We start from the raw sequence: 11,047 nt of genomic DNA, 5'->3' as shown, positions 1-11,047 counted from the left end.
TCTCCTTAAGAAATTAAAACATACATTCATACAAAAACGTGTACACAAATGTTCATAACAGCAATATTCACAATAGCCAAAAAGTAGAAACAATTCAAGTACCCGTCAACAGAAGAATGGATTTTTAAAATGTTGTATGTTCACACAACAGAATATTAGCCATAAAAAGGAATGAAACACTGGTACATGTCACAATATAGGTAAATCTTGAAAACACGTTAAATGAAAGTTTCCAAACACAGAAGCCCATGTATTATATGATTCCACTTATATCAATGTCCAGAACAGGCAAATCTATAGAGAAGAAAGTAGATCAGTGTTTCCCAGGGTCAGTGAGAAGGGGAGAATGGGGAGTAACCACTAATTGCATGGATTTCTTTTGGGGGATCATGAAAATGTTATGAAATTAGTGATGATGGATACAAATTCTGTAATACACCAAAACATAATGAATTGAACCCTTTAAAAGGGTAAATCTTACGGAAATTATATCTCCATACTAAAATTAATGAATAAGAAAAGTATATGGTATCTTCGAATATGATGAACATAGATTTAAAAGTCATTGTTGACATGATTCAGCCACTGACTACTAGGGAGCTTTGTTAGTGGCCATCCTTAGCAAAATAAAGGTTTAGTCTAAATGATTTATCAGTTCTCTTTCAAATCTAGCTTCCAATGATTCTCAGTCTTCCTTCATTGTCAACAATTTCAAAACAACTGCTGGGAAAGTCAACTCTAGAAAAAATAACAGAGCCTTTATACCTTTGGTATCTCATTTAAGGCAGCTCTGTTTTTGCCTATTGGTTACTTGATCTCTTTTCATCGGTGTGAAGAACAACTCTGAATTGGCAGAATTTCTAAAAGATTGTGAAATCATGATTTCTGATTGATTGTGAGCTTCCTGGAGAGAAACGCTGAGGTTAAAATCATTTGTAAAGCTGAGTTTCTCTGTAAATGAAAGAACTCTTTTCACAAGGGTTTCGTGAAGAAACAGACATGGGTGTGTTGTGAACATACATAATAGTCATTGTTGACATAAAGATAGAGGGTAAAGAATATGTGATTTGTGAGGACACAGCCTTTGTATAAGGCATATGGTGGTTGAGAGCTTGAACTCGGCCGTCACCTTGTCTGGGTTAGGATCCTGGATCTACCATTTGCCAAGCCCCTCTGTGCCTGTCTCCTCATCTGTCACCTAGTCATAGTATTTGTCCCTCCCCTTAGGACTGTTGTGGAGATTAAATTAGATGATACTCATACAGCACTGAGAAAAGTAGCTAAGCCATGATGAGGACTCAGAAAATGTTAGCATTCTTTATTTTCAATAACGACTCCACATGCTTAATGAGTGTTTTAATCACACCTGACATTACTTGACAAGTACTTGCTCCCAGCGATTTGTGTTCTACTCCAGATTTGCCAGTAGTTATTTCTTGTTCTACGATGAGATTTTTCATATTGTAAATAACATGTCTTACAGAATAAAAGCAAGAAATCTTCATCAACAAAATGAAGATCCTGCTACTTATGTTAATCCTTTGGGCTGAAACACTGGCAGATCAGAGTCCAGGTACCAGTATATTTTACGTTTATTGTCATTTAGGAAAAATAAGCATTTTTATGTCTTCACGAACGTTTATTTTAATACATAGAAACAGAGGGTTTATTTGCTTATTCACTAAAAAGTCAAAGTAGACGGCATTGAGTCGTAGTTGGAGGTATGTAATATCAAACGTACTTAATCTCTCAAAGATGACCGAGAGCCATGGGTAAAAGGCATGAATTATGCTACACCTGGCTAGAAGAATTCTAATTATCCAGTGATTGACTTAGGTCCCAGTGTTCCATGTCTCTATGACTCTCGTAGAATCAGTGCATTGGTTTTGTAGGTCAATCTGCATCCTAGGATTTCCTGACAATTTTCTGAGTTACTATGAAAGAGCAGTTGTTAGGCGTTTACTAGCACAGCACAAATTTCCAGCGTGGAGGTGGTTGGCCATGACTGCCTAAGCAGACGCTGGGGGCGCCTCCCCTGACCCAAACTCTCTTTATCAGGCTGGCACCCCGTCCCCCACCTTTCCTGGCCCAGCTGCTGTGAATATTGCCTGCAACAGCTCACAGACATGGCCCGCTTTCTGAGGAGAATTGCTCTTAGCTTTCCTAGAGTCAGCTCACGAAGGAGATTGGGTCCGTAGCCCTCTGCTCCTTCCCTGCAATTCCTGGGGATGGTCTGCAGCCAATAACTGACCGAGACAAGAATAGAGCAGACCGGCCCTCTCGCCTCAGAGAGCGACATGCTCCGGAGTCCTCTCAGATCGGGCAAACATCTGGCGTTGCTCTTCTCCTGCTTCCCCTCAATCAAGCCCCTCCCCCAATCCCTGTCTCCCACCCCCTCCTAAACTCTCCAACTCAAGACACCTGCTTACTTGGTACGGTTTATAAAAGTTACTCTTCGTCCACAGACCACTTTGGGGGTTTTCTTTAGCATAATATCAGAGTTTGGGGTTCCACAACCAAAAAAGAAAAAGATGTCTCTGGTACGGAGTTGAGAAACAAAAGACTTACTGCTTAACTACTAAAAGTCTTCTTGTTTGATGTTTTCACAAAAACCAGTATAGTTTCTGCTGCTTGACCTCCAGAAGACCCTTCCCTTGGGATGCTGAGTCACTCATAACTTAGGACATAGTCTCAAATGAGTCCTGGGGTCTAAAATGTAAAGGCTGAACAATCACCTTGTTTAGCTTTGTTGTGATTTTATTTTGACAGAGCCAGGCCCTGAGTTTGCAGATGTCGTGTTTCTGGTGGACAGCTCTGACCACCTGGGAACCAAGTCCTTCCCCTTTGTGAGAACGTTCATCACCAAGATAATCACCAGTCTCCCCATCGAGGCCCACAAGTACCGCGTGGCCCTGGCTCAGTACAGCGACCGGCTCCACAGTGAGTTCCAGCTGAGCACCTTCAAGAGCAGGAACCCCATGCTGAACCACCTCAAGAAGAACTTCGCCTTCATCGGCGGCTCCCTGCGGATAGGAAACGCTCTCCGGGAGGCCCACAGGACCTTCTTCTCCGAAGCGGCCGGCGGGAGGGACAAGAAGCAGTTTCCCCCGATTCTGGTGGTCCTGGCTTCGGCGGTGTCTGAGGACGACGACGTGGAAGAGGCCTCCAAGGCCCTGCGGGAAGACGGGGTGAGAATCATCTCCGTGGGGCTGCAGGAAGCTTCTGAGGAGGAGCTGAAGGCCATGGCCACGGCTCAGTTTCACTTCAACCTTCGGTCGGTCAGGGACCTGAGCGCGTTTTCCCAAAACATGACGCAGATCATCAAGGAAGCGACCCAGTACAGGGACGGAGCGGCAGATGCTGATATGAAAGGTGAGGAAGCCCTGGGTTGAGGATGATGACAGAAGCACTTCCCATAGTGAATAATTACTCGTTTCTGGGTTGGTCCCCTCCACCCATGAACTGGTGGCACCTTGAGGGCAGAACTGGGAACGTATATTTGTCTCCGTATTCTTTGGGCCTACACTGTGCCCGACAGTGATTTCTATTCTTAGTATTCTATTAGTATTCTACGATTCTATTTCTTAATGATTGAATAGGTGAAATTCTTCCAGAAAAAGAAGTAAGTTCTGTGTCTGTTCTCTTGGCCCTCGCAGTCCTGGCACAGTGTGAGGCACATAGTAAGTATCCCGAAAACGCCCGTTAGCTAATAACGCAGCGACACTAAACGGGAGCAGTAACTTTAGAATGAGACCAGGCAGAGAACAGGATACCCTCGGTTGTAGAGTAGTGTCTTGAGCCCTACATTTGCTGTGTTGGCTTATCCCCTCCAGCACGATTTTTTCTCCTTACAAGTAAAATCTCTCCAATGAGTATCAGGGCCTGCTAAAGCCAGGAGCTTGACTCGTTCCTTCTCTCAGTCGTGCAATCATTTTGTGCCTATATTTTCCACATGTAAAACACACATTTTTTTTTTCACATTTTCACATTTTTGACATTAGGATGTGTCTTGCAGTAATGCTTTTTTTTTTTTTTTTTTTTTAAATTTCGGAGTGCTGCCATAAATAATAGTATACCTTACGGTAGACTGAATCTTTGAATTGAAGGAATATTGGAAATATCTCGGACAAGGTTATGGCTATGAATAAGGCCAACTAATAGCTCAAGTTGAACAGACTCAGTTCCCTTGCTTATATAATTTAACATCTTCGCTGTCACGTCCCCCAACATAAAATTCTCCGCAACTAATTTTCTGAGAGCCACCAAGAGTTTCTCATGTGGCAGCACAGAGCCTTCCTCTAAGGCTCCATCATCCATGTTGATTGTTGTGTGCACAGCTGCTTCACAGCCACACTTTACTTCAATCATTACAGCTGGTTTCTCTTGGGGGGTGCTGTTTCTAGGGCATTCTCTCTAAGAACCATCCACCAGAACCACCAGGGGTCACATCTGCATTCCTGTCAGCTCCTGGAAATCCCTCCATTTCACACAGAAATGCAGAAGGCCTCCTTCTCATCTGCTTTCGTTCTTGACCCCCTAGGCCAAAAGGAAGAATACTTATGACCCCGTGACTTATAATGTCTCACGTGAAAAATGCCTTATTTGTGTCTTCAGTGAAGGCCTCGACGCAGAAGGCTCTTGAATACACATAGTTTACTTGGCAGGTGATCCCAGACAGCATTAGGAAGGAACGAGTAAAACGAGATAGGAAGCTTCCCTTGCAGTGTTGATGAGCAGGCAGAACCGGCCAGTGCACAGCTCCAGGGAGGCACTCAGTAAGTATGCCGTGCTAATGACAGACTCCTGCCAGAGTCAGGTAGGAAGGATTTCCGGCAAAATGGATTCTCCTGGCTGCCTCTGTGCTCAGTTGGCAATGACGGGCCGTTCTGAGCAGGAATTATCTAGTTCTAAGACTGAACGAAGCTTCCTGGTGCAGTACAAAGTGCCCTGAACACAAGGTCAGGTGTCCCAGATGCTGCCACTAGCTGGCTGTGCGAACTTGGGGAAGTGATGTCATCTCTCTGAGCCTTGCACCAGCATCCTCATTGGTGAGACACGGGGGCTGGGATGACCTCGAAACTTCCTTTCCGCCCCACCGTTATGGATTCCATGGCTCTTCGGATGGCCTGGTTTTGTAGTTAGGCCAGTTCAGGCCTTAATAACAGACTCACTGAATGGGAGGAAGTTTATTTCCGTTGTAACATTATAGGGCCAGTGCCCAAGGTGACTAGTTGTTTTTCGTCTATTCGGGTACTTGGGTTAGTGGTGGCTCTTCAGTCTTCGCATATGACCTTCCAAGGCACCCTGGGCCTTGTTATACAGCTGGTGGGCAGGAGAAAACCACTCATGGGAGGGTCTTGTGGGATCAGCTTATTTTTGCTCATGTTTCATTATCCAGATCTTAGTGGCATGGCCACACCTAACTGCAAGTGAGCCTGGGAAGTCAGGTCTAGTTCGCTGCCCAAGAGGAGGAAATGGGTTTTAGTGAGTGCTGCCAAGATTTTAGTGAGTTTTACAAGGTTCTGCCACAGTTAGTGTTGCTCCTGGGACACCAGGGAATCCCTTTCCTTCCACTCCCCTGATCTCTCACTCCTCTTGTCTTGGGGAAATAGCAAGATCTTATGACTTAGGTTCTTCTTTTTTTTCAGAGAAGAAACCCTCCTATGATCCTCCATTCTGGAGGCCTTGGAGATCCTTCAGCCCTGTAGGAGGCTGTATAGTCTGTGCTCTGCAGAACAGGGGGTTTTACCACCTTCTCAGAGGGTTCTGTGTGCTTATTATCCTCCAAATTTACTTCATGGAGTTTTGCAACCGCAAGGTTTTGCTTGACGGGACGCTATCATTGCCATTAGAAGTTAAGGGTAAGAACTTCAGAGTCAGTTAGGTCTGACTTCAAACTCTGGCCTGCCTGCTAAGGGCCTTGGGTAAGCTATTTAACCTCTGAGCTTCAGTTTCCTTACCTATAAGATGAGAATAATAGTACTTGCCTGGATATGGGTGAGATGGCTTGTATGGCTTTTGGAACACAGTTTACTATTATTAGTATCGATAGCTATTTGGAAGTGAATACTAACCTGAGTAGGTCATGCTGGGAGTTTGTTTTAGCCAACTCTGCGGGGTACAGAGTACCTTGGCAGATTTATGAGAATTAATTTTAATTTGAGTTTCACTAGGTACTAGGTACTGGAGGGATAGAGATAAGCAAGACGTATCTTCTGGTTTCTAGAGCTCACAATCCTAACGGGTAGCTTTTGGCAAGATTGAGCTTATCCCTTGGCTATACTTTCCACAGATGTAGTTCCTTCCCCTGTGCCTGGAGTAGGTGTTTTCTGTGCTTAGGATGTTCTCTTCCCTGGATTCCAGATTCATACAACCAACTGCTTACCTGGTGTCTTCAAAAACTGTCCCAAACTTAGCATGTCTCAAATGGTACTCTTGAATCCCCCCTTGCAGCTTCTTCCCATGGTCTTCCCTATCTTGGAAGAAGAGACCACCGATATCCACTCAGTTGTTCGTGCCCAAAACCGAGTTTTTACCACTTCTTCTTTATCTCTTAACACTAGCATCCCACTATCATCAAGGCCTCTCTGTTCTACCTCTAATTCATGTATCAAAACTACCCTGTTGTTCCATCTTACCTGCTATTATCCTTGTCCAACAAACATTGTCTCTTTCCCGAACTAGGGTGATTGTTTCTTAATGGCTATCCCTGAATATCCTCAGCAACTGGGGTGATATTTTAAAGATTTAAATAAGATGCTGCGACTCCCCTATGATTCAGGCCCTTAGTCTCTCTGACCTCATCCATCATTGTTCCCCTCACCGTCACCAGCCACTCTGGGCTTCTTGTTCCCACCTCCTACTGTTCCTTCTGCCAGAATCCCCCTTCCTTCAGAACACGTGGCTGAATCCCCTTCATTCATATCTCAGCCCAAATGTGCTCCTCTTAGAGAGGCCTTCCCTGACTTCTTTGTATCTCAAGTAAGTTAGTCCTCATCCCATGTCCCCAGAACAGTAACTCGATTGACTCACTTGTTTTATTTCCTCGTGATGCTTATTACTGTCTGAAATAAGATAACCTAGTTATTTATCCTCCCCATAGAATAGGAGCTTCCTGAAGTCAGAGATATTTCTGTTAACACGTTGCTGCATCCTAGCACTTGAGACGGGTGGTGGTGGAGGGGTTGATAGGACAATTGGTAAGAAGCACTCTTCGGACAGAAGGAACATAATTGCAGAGACTCTGAAGTCCGTCACCTTGTGACTCTTTTCAGCATTTTAACTGGTGTTCGTTCAAAGAAAACGGTGCTAACCACATCTGTCATGACTGCCTCCATTTTCACCAATGCCTTTTGACAATCTGTAAAGTGCCCTTCTCAGTCTGGGCCGGTGGTTTGTACTCATCCTCCTACGTTTTCTCTCTCCCTATTCCCTTCGCAGTGACCTGTCAGAGAGATTCATTAGCTGACCTCATGTTCCTGGTGGATGAGTCAGTGGGCACCAGACAAAACTTAAGGAATCTGCAGAATTTCCTGAGGAATATTACTGCCTCCATGGATGTGAGGTTCAGCTGCACGCGCCTCGGGCTTATGAGTTACAGTGATAGAGCAGAGACTATTTCTTTTCTAAAATCAAACACAACCCAGGATGAATTTCAGCAGCAAATCCAGAAGCTTTCTCTCCGGACGGGGAGAGCCAATGCTGGTGCTGCCATTGAGAAGATGAGACTAGAAGCCTTTTCAGAGTCTGCTGGCAGCAGAAGGGCAGAGGGGGTGCCTCAGATCGCAGTCTTGGTCACTCACAGACCCTCAGAGGACGCGGTACGTGATGCCGCACTGCGGCTTCGGATGCAGGACGTGACTGTGTTTGCCGTGAACATCCAAGGGGCGAACGACACCCAGTTAGAAGAAATAGTGTCTTACCCTCCGAGACAGATGGTTTCCGTGCTCAAGTCCTATGCCGACTTGGAAACTTACAGTAAGAAATTCCAGAAAAAGCTGCAGAATGAAATTTGGTCCCAAATTTCTACTCGTGCTGAGCGAGTGGACCTTGACAAAACTGGTAAGTTTTTAAAAAATACTTTTCTTGTTATTAAAGTACTATGAGTAGTGGCCGAGGGCAAGGGCAGGAGCGAGAACTGACTGTACTTGGCTAAGGGAACATGAGTAGTTAGGAAAATGTTCCAAGACTAGATTTTGGTTGTGCTGGCAAAACTTGACGAATTTACCAAAAATCATTGAAAGATTACAACGCGTGAATTCTTCAGCGTGTAAGTCGTACCGCAATTAAATGTAAAAAAGTAATAGGTGTTAGTTAAAAAATAGTTTGATAGTATTGATGAACATGAAGAAAATAAAATCATCTGTAATCCTATCGTCCAGACAAAACCATTTTAACGTTTATTTCTCATGTCATTTAGTTTCTTCTCCTTCTCTATGCTACGTACACACAAGCACACACACGCACGTTTTTCAAAGGTAGCGTAGCCTTGTATATGTTAGTGCTGTTCGACAGAACTTTCTGTGGCGATGGAAATGTTCTCCATCTATGCTGTCCAGTAAGGCAGTCACTAGCCACGTGTGACTGTTGAGCGCTTGAAATGTGGCTAGTGTAACAGAAGATGTGAAATTCAAATTTAATTTAATTTGAACTCATTTTATTTTCTTATTTTTATTTTTTTCTAATTTTTTTTTTTAACGTTTATTTATTTTTGAGACAGAGAGAGACAGAGCATGAACAGGGGAGGGGCAGAGAGAGAGGGAGACACAGAATCTGAAACAGCGTCCGGGCTCCGAGCTGTCAGCACAGAGCCCGACGTGGGGTTTGAACTCATGGATCGTTGAGATCATGACCTGAGCCCAAGTCGGACGCTTAACCGACTGAGCCACCCAGGCGCCCCAATTTGAACTCATTTTAGTTTTGATAGCCACATGTGGCTGATGGCTGGTGTATCACTGCAGGAATATACAGTTGGGTAACTTGTATCAGTCACAGTTACATTTGGGTGTGACTAACAGAAATAAAAACAGCAGTGGTTTAATCGGGATAAAACTGTTTTTTCTGTTGCACAATAAGTCCTAAGGTAGGTAGACACAGCTGGTACACCACAGAGTCAGAGACCCTGTCTCTTTCGACATTATTGTATTTATTTATTTATTTATTTATTTATTTATTTATTTATTGCTGTTTGTGGCTTTTAACTCCCAGGAACATAGTCCAAGATCATTGCTCTAGGCATCTCACTCACATCCAGCAAGCAAGAACGAGAAAAGAGAAGGAAGAGGTCAGGCTTCCGTTTCCTTTTCTTCAAAGATATTTCCAGAAATTACACACATCATTTCTGCTTACATCCCAACGGCCAGAACTTGGTCACGTGTCGCACCTAAATTGTAATTTGGCAGCATTCGCATGGAAAAGAATTGTAATCATCCAATGACATTGAAGGCTAATTTTAAATTCATACAAGTCAATTGAAGGTTTATTAAGAATGCATCCTGGGCTGGCCTTGGATTTTCTGTGGCCCGTATACGTAGCAGCAAGAAACAAGTCCTCTGTTACCTCCTAAGTGACATGTGGGGAAGCGGCTCAGAGTGGCAGTCACCTTGGTCTAGTATGAACTATTAGGCATAGGGGGGATGTGTAGTGTGGCCTCTCATAGAGATTTTGAAATGATGTGACCAAAAAATGGTCACATTTATTTTTGTTACAGAAATTCTAAATGGGGGTGCCTGGGTGACAGTCAGTTAAGTGTCCAACTTTGGCTCAGGTTATGATCTCATGGTTCGTGGGTTCGAGCGCCTGTGTTGGGCTCTGTGCTGACAGCTAAGAGCCTAGAACCTGTTTCGGATTCTCTGTCTCCCTCTCTCTCTGCCCTTCCCCTGCTTGTGCACGTGTTCTCTCTCTCTCTCTCTCTCTCTCTCTCTCTCTCTCTCTCTCTCAAAAATACAAAATAAACATTAAAAAAATTAAAAAAAAGAAATTCTAAATGGGAAGGTATGGGACCAAGGCTAATGGCAAGGGCCATCCAAGGGGGATAGCTATCCTCCATAAGGCCTCCAGTAGATGGCTTCTTATTAATTCAATGGCTCTCAAATATTGGTACTTGACTTAGGTTGTGTTCCTCAGAAGTAGATGCCAGACAAGGATTCATGTGAAATGGATAGATTTTGATTAGAAAATATATCCAGGGAAAACTGGAGATTGGTAGGAAAGGGAGAGTTGGGACCAGGAGGGGAAGGACGATAAGCCAAGTTCCCTGGAGTTCAATTCCACAGGGCCGTCCTAGGGACAATGTGGGTTAAACCTTAGAATTGCTCCTTTCAGGGGGCAGTGTAGCTAGAGAATTTATATTCCAGAACATGAGAGAATGTAAATTTCCAGGCACTTCTTCAAGCCCCTGGCAAGAGGGTTCCAGGAACCTGAGAGCAACCCACCCATAAACAGCCCTAGGTACTAGCCGTTAGAGAGAAAGTCCTGGGAGCCAGTGGGCACAAATGCAGTGAAGGGCTTGAGGGGATACAGGCTAAGCACCAACAGCATCTGCTGTAAACTTACCAGAGTGTCCTGGGGGAGTTTATCACTAGTTCATTGGCCCAAGCCCTACCCGAAATCTAATGAATTAGTGTCAGAGTAGGGCCTGGGCACTTGGATTTTAGTAAGCCGCCCTTTGAACTTCTGTTAGCAGTGTTTAAGAACCTCAACCTTAGAGAATTTGCCATGGTCTGGAGTGTGGTGCTCGCTTTGTAGTTTCAGAACGGTAAAACACAGAGAACCAATCTACATTGACTTCGTTACTGTATCCACCACATCTGTCACGTAGTACGTATCCAGTTTTTTAAAATCAAACTTCATTGAATCAAGGAGACGCTCACATTAATCAAACCAAGAGACTGATGCATAGGAAAAAGAGTGATGGCGGGGCGCCTGGGTGGCTCAGTTGGTGACTCAGGAAGGAGTCGGTTAAGCAGCCGACTCTGGCTCAGGTCATGATCTCGCAGTCCGTGAGTTCGAGCCCCATGTCGGGCTCTGTGCTGACAGCTCGGAGCCT

At 44.4% G+C, this 11,047-nt stretch overlaps 1 protein-coding gene across 1 annotated transcript in view; it reads left to right on the top strand.

Annotated features, from left to right (window-relative positions):
* Positions 1-1,452: 1,452 nt before the first annotated feature.
* COL6A5 (collagen type VI alpha 5 chain) overlaps positions 1,453-11,047 on the top strand; it is a 94,432-nt gene continuing 84,837 nt past the window's right edge. The window contains exons 1-3 of the mRNA XM_043595424.1: positions 1,453-1,573; positions 2,770-3,372; positions 7,441-8,061. Coding sequence (XP_043451359.1) covers positions 1,513-1,573; positions 2,770-3,372; positions 7,441-8,061 — 1,285 coding nt within the window. The 5' untranslated portion in view covers positions 1,453-1,512. The remainder of the gene's footprint in view (positions 1,574-2,769; positions 3,373-7,440; positions 8,062-11,047) is intronic.

This window comes from Prionailurus bengalensis, chromosome C2 (assembly GCF_016509475.1).
Source record: "Prionailurus bengalensis isolate Pbe53 chromosome C2, Fcat_Pben_1.1_paternal_pri, whole genome shotgun sequence".
In the NCBI taxonomy this organism is placed as follows: Eukaryota; Metazoa; Chordata; class Mammalia; order Carnivora; family Felidae; genus Prionailurus; species Prionailurus bengalensis.
The sequence above is the reverse complement of the archived record's forward strand: the minus strand, read 5'-3'. Positions and strand labels throughout refer to the sequence as shown.